The sequence below is a fragment of the Carex rostrata genome, chromosome 6, assembly GCF_964058835.1.
Source record: "Carex rostrata chromosome 6, lpCarRost1.2, whole genome shotgun sequence".
Taxonomy (NCBI): domain Eukaryota; kingdom Viridiplantae; phylum Streptophyta; class Magnoliopsida; order Poales; family Cyperaceae; genus Carex; species Carex rostrata.
Window position 1 is genome coordinate 5886733 of NC_135923.1, and position 19673 is coordinate 5906405.

Below are 19673 nucleotides of genomic sequence, written 5' to 3' on the forward strand. Positions count from 1 at the left end.
CTTTTTTTTTTTGTATATTTGGATGAGAGCTAGAATAACTAGAATAGCGAAATTTGAGAATAATAAATAAGAATAGAGAAAAAAATAGTAATTTTTAGGTTAGTGTGAAAATGGTGTTATTCGGAATAGTAAAAATGTTGTTTAGATTAATTGTACATTTAGAATAGTGAATAGTTATAACTGATGATAACATAAAGTAGTTCAATTTTGTCATTTCAGAAGTGTGTGTTGATCAAAATCCAAGAAAGAATCATTTTTTTCCTCTCACTTCACATTTTCGAATAGTAGTTATTCCAACATTTACAAGGAATAGAGAATAGCAGTTGTTCTGAATATTCCGAATAACAAAAATGTTGTTTGGATGCACATTGCTATTCCGAATAGTCGCTATTATAGAATAGCCTCTATTTTTGACACATCGAAACATACAGATACAATTTCAATTCTCGAGAATAGCATCTAAAAAATGTTGTGGTCACCGGAACTCATTAACAAAGAAAAAATGTTAGTAATAACAAGAATAATAATAAATAATACGAAGAAAAATATAGCGGGGATTTGGCCCTTTTTAAAAAAAATACGAATAAAAATTAATAACAAACAGAATAAAAAATATTACAACAGTGATAAGAATGGATTGGCTAGCTTTCTGTTCACGTCGCCCAGGAAGCAAAAAAAATCATTATTCTCAATTATTTATCTTTTGCTCATTATTTTTTCATTAATATTTTGATAAATCTTTAGTAATTTATTAATAAAAAAATTGTAATTCGAATATACAGAATAATATATATTTTTGATAATTATTAATTAATATATTGTAAAAGTTCTCAATACAAATATATATAATAATATATAAATATAAACACATGAGCTATACTACTAAGGGGTGAAAACGGAGCGGATAGTGGTAAAACCATATTCATATCCCCTTTTTTTCATTTTTTGGTTACAAATTCAGAGTGGATATTAAACGGATACAGATCCGAATCATAACAGATATTTATTAAAATATTTTAAAAATATTAAAGCTCGTAATATTTATCTAATTATAATGGTGAATAATATAAATCTTTTATAATATATATATAAATGCATGGTATATATCTACTATTCTGATACTACGTATAATTGAAACGTAAAACCATATTAGTATCTTTATCCACATGGATATTCAGATACCGGATATCTACATCTAAGTTTTCAAATACGGATCAAATATGAATCAGATATTATCCATACTGTTTTCACCCCTAGCTATACGTAGTATTGTAAAAGTTCTCTACAAATATACATAGTATTTTTGATCGGACGGTCCGGATTCAAACTCAAAATTTGAGTTACTTTAGGGAACCAGACCCTGTAATGCACTTGAAACTTTAAAATTCGTACAAGTGTATAATCAACGGTTCAGATCTAAACTCGAAGGGTGTGTTAATTCAGAGCAGATCCAGCTGCAGTTCCTGTGCACAACCAAAGCCATTAATTATCCGGTCATGTCTACTGTGTACAACTACATAGTAGTCCGAGTTCTATTTACACTGGTACTAGCTTAACACACAGTGAAGTAATCATGTTGCTAGTAGATCCTATGCTCAATACGAGATCTACACTTTGCGTAACAGGGCTTCATTTTTCTGTCTCTCAGTTGTACTTGTACGGCAGTCTCCCATCTTGGAAATGAAAATATGCAGAACGCTAAAAATCAACGGTTGTGATTGATAAATTGGAGTTGACATGACATGCACAGGTCCGGTCCTAATAAATCCGGATTTTCAAAATTTTCTGAGTTCATTTGACCGATTTAAGAAGTGATGCACTGATGGTATAAAATGTACCATTGTTGTTTATGTCAGAATTTTGATATAAATATTTTGATGGATTATCTGTATCCGAAAAAGAAAAACTCGATGTGACGTCAGAAATTGTTAAGAATTAATTTTGACGCGTCAGAAAGATTTTTAGATGGTTTTCAAATCTTACGTGTTAGCAAACATTACTCCGAATTAGTTGAATGAAGTCATCTATTTGGACAAAATCGGTATTAAAATTAATTCAGATGCTATGTGTAAAGTAATTTGAAATATTCAAGTGATTTGAAGTTCGATATCATCAGAACGGAACGGCATTGCATGTTAAAAATAAGTTATCTGATAATACGGAGCTAAATTGCATGTTAACAATTCTTTTGAGGAAAAACTAATGTCTAAAGCATCAGTTTGTTGTATTGATACAGTTATAGACTTTTGAGGAAAAACTAATGTATATATTTTTTGTGTCTCCATCATGTCTTCATTTTTTAAAACATTAATAACTCAAAATTTAAAACTTAAAAGTCAAAATAAAACCGTTGAATATGATCTACGTCATTTTTATCTATACACATGTAAAATATTACAATATTTCAACTTTGTTTTGATTGTCATCAAGAGATTGTAAAAAAATGCAGTCATGCAGATAATTTCTAGACGTTGATTTTTCAACTTATTAATTCACATAAAAATAAAATTGAAATGTGATAATATTTTATGAACATATAGAGAAAATAACATAGATCACATCTAATGGTTTTATTTTGATATTTATAATTTAAATTTTGAGTTATTGAAATTTTTAAAAATAGAGGCATTTGAACCCTCCTAAAAAAATTAGTTTGTACATATTAAATAAAAAATAATTTGTATATATTAAAAATAAATAAAAATTATCACCCAAAATTTTTATATAAAAAAGAGCTCAAAATTTTCTATAAATATATATAATTTATTGGCACATTTGACATATTAAACAAAAATTTGTATATATACAAAGTAAACTTTTCTCCTATATCTTGAGTTCTAAAATCTTCAGAACCAACCCTGTTACAGGTGGCGTCAACTAGTGTTTAAAGATACAATTTAGGCTCATTTTGATGAGCTTTGAAAAGTAAGATGGATAAAAATAACATAAAATATTAAAAATGAAATAGAAAGCTAGAGATGTTGTATTTAGTTAATTTGTTGTGTCTATAATGTTGGGGAGTGTGGACCCACTTATCCCAAAAAAAATTGTGTCAGTGTTTGGATTTCTTTGTTGTCGTCAGTGAAAGTTCTGCTGCAGTGCTCTCTTTATAAAATGAATTGTGATACTTGGAGGATTGATCTCATTCGTTTGTTGTGTGTTCTTGCAATTATCATGTTAACAATTATGATCTGAATTATTGATTTTCGTTGAGTTGTGTATGTAAAAATATTTTCATTGAGATTCGCGCATAAATTTTTTTGAACGGTTGGAATCATAATAACAGGTTACATGTTATTTATTAGAATAACAACATATTTATTTCCCTCATGATGTGCATATCTTTTAATGTATAGTTAAATCAGCTCGTTCGAACTAAGCAAGTGAACATAATATAGGAAATATATAATAAATATTAATTATTTTGCATTTTAATGCTTGAGATAATATTAAAAAAATAGTTCGATTGATTGTACTACGATGCTTAATCATTATCAACTCGCTTGATACCAAAAAAAAAAAATATATATATATATATTTTTCACTAAATAAAATAATTACTAACATGGCAACAATATGGTAATGAATTTTATTCTTATATGCTGGAAATTTCCACATAGCCTCTTTTTCAGGTTTCTATGGTTTTATTTTTGCCTTTTTATGTTGTCCATCCCTCTAATTCCTTTATAACTGATATAGAGCTCCGTGTACGGTTCATCTTACAATAATTCTTGCGCCGTATGGCGAGACTAAAGCATGGTATGACCGTTGGATGAAATTCCATTAAATTAGAAATCTCCATGCTCTGCTTTGTCAACAGAAGATGATGTTTTTTTGGAGGATAAGTAGAGGTCTAGAAGAAGATGATGCTTTTGAAATAATAAGTATCGTGAACATTAGGGAAGAAAAAAGAAAAAAAAAATCATGGAATTTAAAACTATCAGACTTTTGAAAGTGGATTGAGTACTCTAAACTAATAATGATACGCTTGCTCGACATACTAATGTACCAGAGGTATAGATCTGCATATAAATTCGCACGTACAACTTTCAAGATTTATGCATATCAAATGTGCACAAATTTTAACATATATCAAATAGTTTTGATCGAACATCCTATCAAATTAGTAATGTATCTGTGCTTTACAACGAAGGCATATTATAAGAGAATAAAAAAATTAACATATAAAATAACATATTTTTATAAATTATTTTTTTTATCTAAATGATATATTAAATAACATATATGTTTTTAATCTCTTTGACATATTTTCATAAATGAATTTCATACAAATAACATATTAAATGACAAATAATATTCATTAAATAAATAAAAAAATAAAAAGATACGAAAGACACGAGCACTTAATTATCAATCAAATCAAAAATTTCTTAAATGACATTTAAAAAATTGAAAGAAATCAATATCTATTAGAAGATGATACAATTTGCATGTAGTGAGTACATGTGACAAATATGTATCTAAATAAAATTTAGAATTCTGCACGTAAGCCAACATAAAAAGGGGGATTTCACGTATACCCCTCAAAAATTTCAAAATTACGAATTCCCCCATCGAAAATTTAAAATTACATATCCCCCCCTCTTAACTTAAAAAGCTCACAAATTTATCCGTTTTATTGTCTTTTATATTAAAACTCTTTTTAAATTTATAAAATACCCATTTTACCCTTTATTAAAAGCATAGAGAAACCCATCTGACTCAAATTTGAGTATGAAGGATTCCTCTACCGTCCAAACTGTTTAAAGATCTGTGCGTGCTAGATCAACAAGAATCTTTGAGCGAACACACACGGATATTAAAGCAACATGCACAGATCTTAATGTGATGTGAGCGTATCATAATTGTTTTAAGATTTGTGCGCACTACATCAGCACGAATCTTGAAACGAACATGCATGAATATTGAAGTGACACACACCTATCTTAATGTGATGAGCGCCGATCGGATGATGGATGAACCCTTGTGATTCAAATTTGAGTTCAATGGGGGTGTTTATGTCTTTAATGAATGGTAAAATGAATACTTTATAAATTTAGAATGAATTTTAACATAAAAGACAACAAAATGGGTAATTCGTGATTTTTTTGTAGTTTAGAGGGGGGAATACATATATAATTTCAAATTTTTGAGGGAGAAATACATAATTTTGAAATTTCTGAGGAGTACACGTCAAATTTTTCCACATTAAAAAGATACATATTGATATTCTATTCGAAATTTATCTTTTAATCAAACTTGTTGGCAAATTAAAACATCTACGTATCTAATATAAGAATGGAGATTTGATCCGATATCAATCGAACCGTCCCCCTTATTAACAAGTGGCAAAGTAACAAAAGCATCACGCAACCAAACTAACCGGCTTAGTTATTACGGATTTACGTACACCAAAGGCAAAACATACTAATTAAGCTTCTCTCTTGTTACAACGGTCACATTTCACATTTGTTTCATCTGGTAAATAATCTAATATCCACAAGCAACATAATTTAGAAATAAAAAAGAAAGATAAAACATATTTGTTAATGCAAGTTGCTACCTCTAGAGATTATTCAACTGAATGTCAACTCCTGTATCAGTTCTTAACTTAAAACTTAAAATATATCAAGGTTTTAATCCGTATTTCGCTAAGGATCCGTTTGTCTTATCGGTTATCATTAAAATAACTTTTAATTACAATTACTGTCCACCCATAAAAATAGATTTAGATAATTACATTTTTACATAGTTGCTTAATGCATTCTTTCCTATGAAGAAACATGTAAAGAAAATAATACGCAACGAGTGAAGAATATATATATATAAAATATACAATTATACATCGATGTTTTTTCTAATATCCTAACTGGAAATAGAAAGATGTACAAAAGTTCCTTTTTACAATATATGGTCAGCAACTCAGCATATCTTTTTTCAGTGTCGTGCCATAATGTAAATCAAGAATATATACACACACACGCATATATATATGAGTACAAGGGTTTTATTATTGTTATATCATGAATATTGAATTACAACCGGAATGTTTTTTGTCATTTACAATCAAGTGGAACATTTTTATTTTGTTCTAGAATTTGAAGACAAGATAAGACGCATTAGAACAATTTAGCAAGAATTTGTCAACATTTTCTGTTGCATTATCTTCTTGGTACACTTCTCCAATCTCTTTGCATTTTAACCCAACCTGCCACAGAGACATAGCAGGCTGTACAATTTACAACACATAAAATGAAAAACAACCCAGGGCCAGCCCATGTCCCGATGTCACACTGGGAGGGAAGATCTTCTGCACCAGAAATAAATGAAGTTTCTATTCCCGGGTAGCTTTAAACTTATGTTGCATGGATACGGTACGGGTATCGTGTCGGATACGACACGGGTATGGCGATACGGCAATTCTCAAAAATTAAGGACACAACACGCCTATTATATTATATAATTAATTTAAATATCAAAAGTTCTAAATATACATTAAATATAAACACTAGTAAATTATAACATCAAAGGTAAAGTATTCCAGTGGTTAGTGACTTTGGCAGTTTCAGCAACAACCCGAGTTCGAATCCTCCTCTTTGCAAGAAAAAATCAATTTTTGACGCGCTTCATAGCAGGCTGGGTGCGGTGCACATGGAGCAGCTATGGATCTATCGTGGCCGTGTCGGTGTCGGATACGGGTACGATGGGTTTCTAGAAGTGTCAGGGTAACATAGCTTTAAACTCATTTAAAGGTTATTTCAACACGCTGTATCCCTATACTGTTTCCGTAAACCCTAAACCCTATTTCAACATAGCTTTAAACCCATTTAAAGGTTATTTCAACACGCTGTATCCCTATACTGTATTCCATTAAAGCGAAACACTCTGTCAAGTTAAATAACATTGGAAGTTTTTTCTGTTAAACTACTTGGGAGACGCATTCGGATATGATGGCTTGAGGTACCAAAATATTTCTCTAGTTTAAAAATATCAAATAGTAAATCCCAAAAAGATTGATAAAAAAAAGAAAAGAAAGAGCATCAGGTCTAGAAGCTTTATTGGGATTGCAAGAAAAAACCGTATGTTTAATTTTCTCCAATGTGAAAGGTAATTCTAAAGAAGATGATTGAGCAGAGGTGAGTTGTTTAGAAACATACCATAAATTTGATTGTAAAGAAAGAAATCTAGAAGAGCAAATACCTAGTAAGTCCTTATAATATGAAGTAACATGTTGTTTAAGTACTAATGGATCAAAAACTGTAATATCATTCATTTCTAAAGAGTAAATAAAATTTTTCTTCTTTTTAGCTGTTGCAAAAACATGAAAAAAACTAAAAAAAAAAAAAAAAAAAAAATCCGCCGCACAGAATCCCGATTAGAGAAGGTGAGATGAAATTTTGAGAAAATAGACAAAAGCACACGATCGCATGAGTCCATTGTATCGTCGTTTAGTGACTGATCCACGGACCCAGCCCCTGATGCCCCGCTTATTTAACTCTGTTTGTTTTCGAGCGTTTGTCTGTTTCTCTCTTCTTTCTTCTTCCCACACCACACGGACGGCGTTCGGCTAACCGTTAGCGCACAACTGGAATTAATCCACTACGTGACGCGTCGCTTTGCTGTTTGCAGTTTTGCATTGACCTGTTCAACTTCCATGACTCGTCTCGCTTGGCCGCTGCAGGTGTGGGATAGGTGTAGGTTTTTGGTTCGTACCATAGATGTGCTATGTTTGTAGCTGCTAGCTGCATTTGATTGAACATCTATGGTACGAACCAAAAACCTACACCTATGCTAGGTTTTTGGATGCTGCCCAATTCAGTCTGAAGCCATGGCGTTAAAGAGTGCAATTGAACTGGTAAGGGAGAGAGGCATTGTGAATTGTTGCTTCTTCTCTGACTGTAAGCAACTGGTACAAGATGTCTCCACTGCCTCTCCCCCAATAAACTCTGACTGGAGAGCTTTTGAGGAAATTATGAGTATCTGGGAGGTGCTGCGAGAAGAGCATGCATTCTCATGTGTTTATATTGCAAGAGAGCTCAACCAAACTGCTGCCGGTAGGGGTGTAAACGGATCGGATAATATCCGATTTCGTCCGAATCCGAATCCGGAAAAGTACTTAAATTATCCAATTCGTATCCGTATCCGAGACTATCCGTATCCGCATCCGTATCCGAAAAATTATAACGGATACGGATACGATAAGACATTTTACTATCCGTATCCGACCGTTTATACTTTAAACCACAACAAATGTGATATATGTTTTTAAATTGTTTTATTAAATTGCATATTGTACAAATAATTTATTAAATTGCATATAGATATATATTTTGATGAACAATATAACACTATGACATAATTAGTGACTAATATTTTAATAATATAATAGATGTTTTGTAACTAACAAGCTAATTATGAAAAATATCTGTATCCGTCCGATATCCGATCCGTATCCGTAACATTTAATATCCGATCCGTATCCGTATCCGTATCCGAAAAATTATAACGGATACGGATACGGTAAGACCACTATCCGATCCGTATCCAACCGTTTACACCCCTAGCTGACGGTTTGTCTAAATTAGGAAGGTCTCAAGGCTGGGATGTGACTGGATACACATTCCCTTTGTTTAATCGGTTTTAGAATTCTGGTTGTTTTGGATAGCTGTGTGTTGAATGTATCAGATTTATCAGTTATGTGTAACCGCACTCTGTTTAATGGAATTTGACCTACGGGTCCTTTGAGACAAAAAAAAAAAAAAAAAAAAAAAAAAAAACTGCATTTGATTGAACCGGATGGAACGAGGAATTTCCGACCTTTGCAGTACGTGCTGTTGAATTAAAAAAAAAAATTAAATTAAAGATTGATTTGAGATCTAGTAATCTGTAATCTAGTAGTCTATTGGCGATGACGCGGCTTGCTCCGAGATCGAGATAGATTGTTCATTGTACAAAAATAAAATTTTATGATAAATACTAATAATTAGTTTGTTGATCGCCAACTTATAATTTGCGTTTATTAAATGCACTAAGAGTCTAAGATACTACATAATTGACACTTTATTATATAACATAACGGATATTTAGCAATTTATTTTTTTTCCTTTTAAAAGGTTGATAAAAAAGTTTGAAAATAAATATCACTCCATCAGTATATAAATTAAGATCATGTTGGTTGTCTATAAACCGTTTTAAAAAAATTGAAGTTCATTTTATCAACATCTTAATATATAACTAAATAAATTTTAATTATATTGAACTGGAATTATGACCTATCTAAATTATTGAAAACTTATTAGTAATTTAATTTTCTAATTTGACAGTCACGAAATAAATAAAGTGGGAGAGCACTTGACAATTTTGACAGCCTTAACAAATGAAGTTTAAATTTGAAATAAAATATTAAAATCAAGATCTATATTATCCACGTATCATGTCTACAATAAATGATTAGATTTGATACGTGTAACATCCAAGGTATTAAATAGCGATTATCACGTCATAACGGAAATGCTAAAAAAAAGCTATCGCGAATAACGTATATGTAGCAAAAGTTATTATACATAACGTTTTTTGTTTAAAAAATTATATTTTATATTTCTACTAATTATCGACATTATCTAAAATCTAATGGAGCAATAAGTAATGCAAAATTGATTAAGGAATTAAAATATTCATATAAAACCAGTAAAAAGTCCAAATTGTCATTCAAAATATCTCTAATAATATCATAAACTATCTATCTTCTCCATTCAAAATAACCCAAGCATGGTATAAACTATATATTTTTTTCTATTGAAAAAAAAACTAAGCACCATGAAATAAACTATCTATCTTTTTCTAATTAAAAACAAAATCAATATGGATATTAAACAAATTGATCTTTAAAATTATTTTTTAGTTGTGTCTTTATATAAAAGTCCATGTAGCAGTGTGCGCTATAGTGCGTAGCACAAATAGCGGACCGCTATTACTGCTATAGCGGTCATAACTGAAATAACGCACTTTTATTTCATAACTTAACGTTTAAGGTCCGAAAACGCTATAGCGCCGCTATTACGTCGCTATATCGCGCTATTTAGGATTACATCATATATAAGTGATTTGAAATTTCAACGACAGAAAATTAGGGTCATTGGTGAATCATTCACTATAGTTTTAATTTTAATTTAAAAAAAATTCAAAAATCATTTAAATTAATCCCTCCCCATCAATAAATATAGTCATCACTTATTCACTTGTGTATATTATCCTATCCAATATCAAAGCTCACACAACAACGGTTCGTACGATCAGATGAGAAGAAAAGGTGCGTAAAACATGAAGCGGGTCAACCGAGAGTCTTTGTTCGGACTTCGGATTAAACACCGGAGGGGCCAGGTACAAAATCACCCGTCCTTTTCTCGGTTACTACTTTACTAGGCACCGGTTAAGCACACGCGGACACGTTAGTCACGCAAAATATGAGATTTCTCAGAGGATAACGTACTGGGCAGGCAGCTCGCGGTTCCCATTTTAGGGGCCATATATTTGCAAATTTAGCCGCCACTTGTACCTGTTGAAGGGCTTTTTCGGCCCTCTACCGTAAATTGCCCCTATTGAATATTTACTGATGATATTAAACATTAATTAAGATCTATGGGCCGGGCCGTGAGAGCCCCTTCAGCTTCAGGTTTAGTTTTGCTCAGTACTCCACTCCAATTCGGATTCCCACTGTCCTGAATTTCCATGCCTATTAGAGGTACAGGTTTAGGGTACATGTCCAAATATAATAGTGTCTGGATCCGACCCGATCCGATAGCACCTCTAATGCCTATAATTAATATTTAATAGGCTGCGTAGTCAAATGGATGGACAGTTAATTCATATCATCGGTATACAAGCACTAGTTTTATGACATGGATTGGATTACATCCCTGAACCAAACGCCTCCTTAGAGTTTCTAATTTAACGTGACAGTTTCTAATCCAGTTTCAGGAATGTGGGAGAGTTTCTTATTTAGAAACTATGCATGAAAGTTTCTTATTAAGAAATTGTTTATAAACTCTATGTTAACCAAATGATTGACTCAAATTGTTTTTCCTTTTTAATTTGCTGCTGACGTGGTTTAATAGAAAGTTAGAAACTCTAAAATGAGTTTTAGGGATGTGAGAGTTAAAAACTTTAAAGACCATAATTTCTAAAAAGTAGTTAACAGTTATTTAAAAATCCTTTTGAGTTTTAGGAATGTAGATGCTCTAAGCGTCGTGGCAGTGTGGTTTGACAGTGGCTATAAATAGTAATTTTGTTTGTTTTTCTATTCATTCACTCTGCAATTTATGTAGTACCGGATTTTTATTTGTGCCAAAAGCAAGATGGGATATCTTTAAGACGGAGGGCATGCACCGCATGACATCAGATCTAACAATAGAAAATTAACAAAAAAAAATTATTTGCGATGGATTATGAGACTGGATAACTTTTTTTAAGTAAATGTTAGAGGTCAAACTATTCAATTATTTAATACTTTTGTAACATAATAAATGATTTTTTTCATCCGGATTCAAATTCATAATCTTTCACATAAAAATTATGTGTTTTTGCCATCTTTGAAAAATTATGTGTCTTTGTCGCTAAACAAAGATGCTTAATTGGCAACACGTGCAGCAAATGGGTCTCACAACAATATCTGAGGCAGCCAATGGATGCATAACGCATAACTTCGACCCGTTGTGGGCAATTAGTTTAGACACGGTTCACTACTAAATACAATAATCTTATCAAGGACTTTTAGATAGGCTCCGGATTTTAGTTGAAAGGCCTTTGTGATTGCTCAAATTTGAAAGGATAGTTATGATGTGACAATACGTGAAGTGTCAAATGTAACTGGTCATATTTGTTACATTAATTTAATTACATTGAACTTTTTTTTTTTATAATTTAACATAGTTTATTCAAGATTTATTGTTTGATCAAGATTTAATAGTTTTAATTAAATGTGACTCGTGTGATCACGTGCCATGTGTCTAGATTTTTCGTGTGCCGTACCGTGCTAAGTTTTAAAAAAATAATCACGTCACGTGAATTATCACAACACGGAACACGCGAATTACAGCACGAAACCGACACACGTACCGTGTCATAATGTATCCGATCATGTCGTGACTCGTGATTAGTTAGTCTCTATTTCTCAGGTTCCGGTTCCAGTTATGAATCTAATCACACATTCATCGTCCCGACCTGAGAGCTTGCTTCTGTTCATCCAATTTTTGATAAAATATTATAATCAATTAAGCAAGTAAAGAGAAAAGTAAAATGGAGGGAGGATACGGGAGGAAATGATATTTATTTATACATATCAAACTCATAACATATTACTCAATAAACTATTACAATAACATTATAATAAAAACATAACACTATTATTATAGCAATATTTTTTTAAGAGTAGGGTTAAAATGCTCCATTGTTTTTTGCCCCAATCATGCTCCATCTCTATATCTTCGTTTACAAAGTTCAAATAGTCGATCCGAACCGTTCATCTTATTCTACATATTAAAATGTGCTTAGAGACCAAATTTTATATTTTTTGGAATTTTTTTACTGTTTTTTTAGATAGGTACAAAATCACTACATCTGGACCATCCAAAAACGGTGATTTTGTACCTATCTAAAAAAATAGTAAAAAATTTCCAAAAATTATAAAATTTGGTCTCTAAGCACATTTTAATATGTAGAACAAGATGAACGGTTCGGCACATTTTAATATGTAGAACAAGATGAACGGTTCGGATTGACTATTTGAACTTTATAAACGAAGATATAGAGATGGGACATGGTTGGAACAAAAAACAATTGGGGCATTTTAACCCTACTCTTTTTTTAATCTAGTAGCAAAGAAGAGTGTCTCTCCCCGTCTCCCGTCTATCTCAAAAAAGCTATGTTGTATGGATACGGGTACGGGTATCGTGTCGGACACGACACGGGTACGGCGATACGGCAATTTTCAAAAACCAAAGATACGACACGCCTATTATATATATATATATATATTTATTATTTTAATTATATTATTAATTCTTTTTATATAAATTACATATTAAAATACAGCTTACTATACATTAAATATAATATGTACTGTAATTTAACACAAACACAAAGTGGCGTAGTGGTAATGTGCTGTTGGTATGCTGTGATGGATCCTGGGTTCGATTCGCCTCAACCACAAAAAAAATTTTGGTTTGGCGCGGTGCATGGTGGACCATGCGCTGTGAGGGTTGTATGCGCGGTTCACCGTGAACCAAGCGTATCCCAGACGTATCCATTCGTGTCAGAGGCGTATCCCAGCGAGTCAACCCGTATCGGAGACCGTATCAAGATGGTTGGGACACGCCAGCTCACCTGACTGATACGTATCGGGCTCGTATCGGAGGCGTGTCGGTGTCGGACACGGGTACGATGAGTTTGTAGGAGTGTCAGGGTAACATAGCAAAAAAGCAATGCATGCATTCATAGTTAGGTAAGTCAATGTCGGGCCCAGCCCAGCTGAACTGCTCAAACCAATTCGCAATTTTTTTTTTTTTTGATTGATGGATTGAGAGTGGGGCCCAGATGATGGCCTAAAGAGGAGAGAATTCAAAATTGTCACCGTGGCGGCTTGACCGTTTATATTGAGAAAGAAATAAAAAACAGTCACAGAGTCCGAGTGAGTCTCCCCTAGGTCCTCCTTCCCCAGTTAAGATTAAAAAAAACTCATCATTCATTCATTGAAAGCAAAAAAAAAAAAACTCATCATTCATTCGTTTGTTCGTTTGTTCATTCAATCGATCAAATCAATGTTCATGCAAAATTAAGAAACAAAATTGTTAGCTTAGTTTTAATTTGAAGTCTTAGAAGAGGCGGAGATGGAGAGCGTGAGTCCGCTTCATGTTGTTTATGATTTGAACGAGCATCCCTCTCCCTCTCCCTCTGCATCACAATCGCACAAGAGGGCTTTGGATTTTTTGGGTCAAAATCAGAATGCGAATCATGATCAGATGGGCCGGGAATCTAGATCCCAACCCTCCGAACTTTATCCTCCTCCTCCATCCGGGAAGAGGTCAAGCATACCATGGGCAGAGAAAAATTCTAGCAAGGGCGGAGGTGGAGACGGAAAACGTGCAAGGTGGATGTGCCAGGTGGAGGGGTGCTCAGAGGACGGCAGTGGGGGGACCCAGCTGAAGGAGTACCACCGCCGGCACCATGTGTGCCCCGCTCATGCCCGAGCACCCTCCGTCATCCTACGTGGGTCCGGCACTAGTGGCTCCAACACCCTCCACCGCTTCTGCCAGCAGTGCAGCAAATTCCATGCTCTGCACGAATTCGACCAGGACAAGCGCAGCTGCAGGAGGCGCCTCCACCGCCACAACAACCGCCGCAGAATGAGCAACCGCCACAACGCTGCCGCTGCAACAGGCCCCTTCTCCTTGACCGGCTTTGGCCCTGATCAGGCCAGGGGTATTATTGCAGCTCTACTGCATATCATCTCCACCTTTGAGTGTGAGCTTCTGTTCCTTCTCTTACTCAGTCTTTGTTAGCATAGCTTGCCCCACCTATCAGCTATGTGCCCAGTTAACCGTTCTACCCGGTAAGGAATAGTTTGAGATTGCCCTGGTTTTCTCCCACATGGCATCCAACAACACCCTAATCACTCTTCCAGTAAAGAGAATAGTCTCTTCTGGTACATAATTGAGGCTGAAGAGTTGGTCCAGTGGTGTTCATTTGTGGAATTTAGTGTTAATTAATTCAGGTCTAATTGGTAAGTTCAGTATAATTGATGCTTGATTCTACATCACACGACTTGCTTAAAATTTGGTCAAAGTTGGATTGCTTATCATATAACAGAAAGAACATACTTCATCACAATGTTTTGTGTGCTTCGATATTGGTAGCTTGCGGTCGCTATCTCAATAGTCTTTACTTTGATTTTAGTTTTAGTTTTACTGTCTTGTTATTATCATCTGCTTATATGTCCAGTCAAGGTTTCTGAACACATAACAAAAATGACATACACTTGGTTCTAGGCATTAAGCTGCATTTACATTATATTTTAATTAGTGAAGCCCATTTATTTTGTTTTAATGGGTTGCGTAGTGGCTAGACCCGACCCTGCAAGGGACCAAGAGTTCCTTCATCGCTTCCTCGCAAGCCTTGCCACCTCATCTCTATCTGTGGATATCTCTGAGCTCTTGCAAAGATCGGCACCTCCTGAAAGTAACCCTGGTTCCTCCTCCATACCGCCTTTGGATTTGAATACTGCTGCTCTTCCTTCCTCTGTCGATACGACAGATGGCCGGATTAGGGACTTCGACCTGAATGATCCCATTTATCAAGATGAAAATGAAAATGAGCCTGAACCTGATTATGAACACGAAACTGACATGGGAGATTTCGGAAACACCTTCCACAATTTGTCACAACCTAGTAGCAACGACTCAGACTCTTCGTCGGTACCTTCTCATGCTTCTAGTGGTAATGCTCAGGTACGTAATATGAGTCATGAGCTAGAAATGTTTAATCTTCTCATCGTGTTGTTGCTCTTCTTGACTTCTTCTATCTCCGTGGGTGCCTGCTTTTTTTTTTCTTTATTGTCTGAAATATTTATTATGTTTGTGTATCAGAAGTATTTGTTCATTTTCAGGGCCAAACTGGTAAAGTGGTGTTCAAACTCTTTGGAAAGAATCCTGCGGACTCCCCTCCCAATTTACACCCCGAGGTTGTTATAAATTTACTAGGCTGCTTAGTGCTTGCCTTTTATATACTGTTGTTTTAATTTTCTTAATGATAATTTGGTGAAATATTTTTGGCTTTGCTTTGCTATTGCTACAACCATTAATTATTACTTCCTCAACTGAATTATACAACTCAATGCAGATTTTGACATGGCTGTCACATTGCCCAATTGAAATGGAAAGCTACATGAAGCCGGGATGCATCATTTTAACCCTTTATCTTTCTTTAGCTGATTCAGCATGGCATGAGGTACTTTATTCCAAAGTTATTTACTGTTTATCATTTTTGAATATTGGGATCGGGGTAGCTGATTATCGCTCTAAATAGAGCTATTTTAAGACTGCAACTTTGGATTGAATTTTGGCTAGTAAGTACCGATTGGCAGTCTGGTAGTAAGCCTGACCGGTATAAGAAAATATTCTCTACTCCAACATGAGTTACAGCATGAACAGCAAAAAAGCGTAAATTTGGTGCTTGAAATGTATCTGTACTACCTCTTTTGCATCATGGTAGCAAAGCTGTGGCTTGTTTCCTCCATATTTATCCTCAGTTTGCACTAAAAAAATTGTACAAAAGGACCACTAGTGGTGCTTAATTTTTCAATAAGAAGAAACAAAAAAAAGGAATAAGTTTCCATTTTCTCTGTAAAGCTTTCACATAATCTGGCATATTGGATTGAGAGGCTGATTCTCATCACCGATCACGACTTTTGGTGCACTGGATGGGTGTATGTGACATTGCAAGATCAAATGGTGTTTATATACAATGGTCAGTTTCATTAAGATCCGTTCCATCCAAAGCATCAATTTGCTGCATCTTTAGTTCATGAAATTTTGAAAACTATCATCTTATGATGAGTCATCTATCTTGTTAGATTCTTGTATTAATTATTATTCAATCTGTACATTTGTCTGTTTAGAGCTCCATGATTGAAATGAGACCTTAATACATGAAGTTTAATAGCCGATAAATTAAATTGAATGGAAAAACTAACTAAAATTAGTATTATTATTGCTGACAGTGTGCACACCAGCTGGTCTGGTAGACCTTGTAAATCTGATACTAATTAATATTATTTTTGTATTTTCAGGTAGATTAGTTTTAGAAGGCCCTCTAATCTCAGAACATCCATATCAATTTGAAATTTTGAACATCTCACCAATAGCAGTCTCTTCAACATCTAATGTAACCTTCTATTTGAAAGGTTATGGCCTATCTCAATCCAGTGCAAGGTATTATATGCTTCTCTTAGCTTTGTCGTCCTCACTCTCTCTCACATTTGTGCGTGCACACACACTGTTTGGGATGGGGGAGTGGTGGCTAGAATTTGGCCTGAGTAAGGCCTTAGCATTCAGCTATTAGAAGAATTGTAAATACTACAGATAATTGTTTAGCCAAATAGTGTATGTGTATGACACAAAAGGGCAATTGCCAAGGCTGTTCTTGGTTTTTTTTATTTAAAAAATAATGAAGAATTATGATGCATCTTAGGTTCTTTGTTGCATATGATGGGGAGTACTTGGTGCAAGGTGCATTACAAGATTTTACAGAGAAGACTGGTAACGCTGTACCAGGCATACCCGAGGCACAGTGCGTCAGCTTCTCGTGCACGATACCTGCCTCCAATGGAAGAGGATTCATAGAGGTAATGGTCATTTTCCTAATAATAAGTCTATGCATGCTCGTGCATGTATTTTTCTATTTGCTTCTAGAATTGTTTTTAGAATTTCTTTGATCTTCTTTCCTCTTTCAGCACGAACCCGGTACAGTGCAAATCGTTCTTAGTGAAAGACTGAACTGGTTATGAGAGGTTATCAAACCTTCTTGAAACAAATACTGTAATACTATTTTAATTATGTATTGTTATAGCCATTCTGGCACAATTCGGGTTGGTCTAACAATTCATTCAGGAGTTCATTGCTCTTTTGGTCCTCTTCAAAGAATAAGACAAAAAATATCGTGAAAGCTAATCACTTCAGTTCTGTGCTGAGCTGTACAATGCATCCTATTAAGTTTTTGTTGAACTCTGAAGGATAATTTATTGCTGAATGGTTGTTGAATTTCAAATCTATTCCTATTGTATGATTAACAAATATGATGATCAAGTTAGTACTCTTAATTTTCAAATTGTTTTTTTATTTTCTTTTCCAGATTGAGGAGTATGACCATAGAGGCTTGTTCTTTCCATTCATAGTCGCAGATGAAGCGATGTGCGTTGAGATTCGTGAACTTGAATCTGAGATAGATCTCATTTCTGGCCAACAAATTGTAGCAATGGAGTTCTTGCAAGAGATGGGCTGGCTCCTTAGACGAGCACACCGCCGATCTGATGTGGCTACCTATCCTACAGTCTTCTCCGTGTTGCGGTATAGACTTCTCATGTCTTTCGCCATGGGCCGTGAATGGTGCTCTGTATTGAAGAAGCTTCTGGACATCTTATTCGATGGAGACATCCATTTGGAAGGCTGTTCCGCAGAGGAGTTTGTATTGCAGGAGAGCCTCTTATTCGAGGCCGTCAGAATGAAATCTAAGCCTTTGGTTGCGTTTCTGTTGAGGTACAAGGCACGCAGTAGAGATTGCCAAGAGAGATATCTGTTCACGCCTGACATGGTGGGGCCCTGTACAGATAATGTGCTGTTCATTACGCCTCTCCATCTGGTGGCCACTATGGATGGTGCAGAGAGTGTTTTGGATGCTCTGACTGACGATCCTGGCAAGGTACATCTGTCATAGTCCAAACTATTTTTTTTATTTTAACATCCTCTTGAACTATTTAATACTGTGTGTATCCTCTTGAACTGTACTAGTAGTTGAGCAAATTGTTGCTATTAAAAAACAAGAAACCAGGAATTCCCAAGTATGCACCAAAAAGCAATATAATAACTTGGCTTTGTTTGATATTATTCTGAATGTTCTCTTTTTATTATTCTGAAGTGTTTTTAATGTTGTACTGATACCAGATCGGGTTGAAATCATGGATGACATCGCGGGGTGGCGACGCACGAAATCAAACCCCAGCAGAGTGGGCGCGAGAAAGGGCCCACACATCATACACACAACTGGTCCAGAACAAAATCGACTTGATTTCCAAGAAAGCTCAAGCAGATGCTGGCGACATAAGCATCTACTTGGGAGGACACCTTGACATAGAAAAGGGCTACCCACATTGCAACTGCCACATGCAACAGAAACAGGTGGCCCATAGGCCCGCCATGAGTGGGTTCTTGGTGCATAGACCGGCGATCTTGACTCTGGTGAGCATAGCGGCTGTTTGTGTGTGTGTTGGCATAATACTGAAGACACTTCCGGTTGTGAGGTACATTAAAGGTCCTTTCTTGTGGGACTCGTTGGAGCGGGGTACCATGTGAGGCTCAGGCTAGTACCAACACATCATCAATCCGCATCTTAACATAATCCTATGGTTTAAATTTAAACTTGAGTAATCTAGCAACTTTCATTTTTTATATAAAGAGGGGTTTTTTTTATCGGTCTACTGTAGTAGTATAGTTGGATTAAATATATATAGATATGAAAATCAAAGATTGTGTTTCAATCTTCCTTGTACAAAGATACTCAAGTTGTCCTGTAATTGAAATTTACTTTCTCCTTTAAAATTTACATTGCGAACTGTATAATACTATAATTTATCTTAATCAAATGAGGGCTTGGCCCTTATTTTTCCACAAGAAAACTGTATATTTTACCTACACTCCTTGCACCTCAAATTTTTGTAGATATATATATTTTTTTTTTGTAAAAAGAAAAGTATTTACATCTTACATTATTAGAAATAGAAGTTTGAAAGTTGTGTTTTTATCTGTTCGACAAAGACTTCAACTGGAACATTCATATCGTTATTTAGAAAGGAAAAGATTATTGAACATTTTGCATATTATTGTGAATTAGAATATGAAAAATTTGAT

General features: G+C 34.5%; 1 protein-coding gene across 1 annotated transcript; it reads left to right on the forward strand.

Moving 5' to 3' along the window:
- Nucleotides 1–13668: 13668 nt before the first annotated feature.
- On the forward strand, nt 13669–19364 carry LOC144555284 (squamosa promoter-binding-like protein 1). The gene is made up of 9 exons (XM_078303566.1): nt 13669–14517; nt 15112–15500; nt 15659–15733; nt 15892–15999; nt 16401–16518; nt 16841–16982; nt 17242–17395; nt 17902–18468; nt 18711–19364. Exons 1-9 carry the CDS (start codon nt 13884–13886, stop codon nt 19116–19118), a joined length of 2595 nt encoding a protein of 864 aa, XP_078159692.1. The 5' UTR covers nt 13669–13883; the 3' UTR covers nt 19119–19364.
- Nucleotides 19365–19673: the final 309 nt, after the last annotated feature.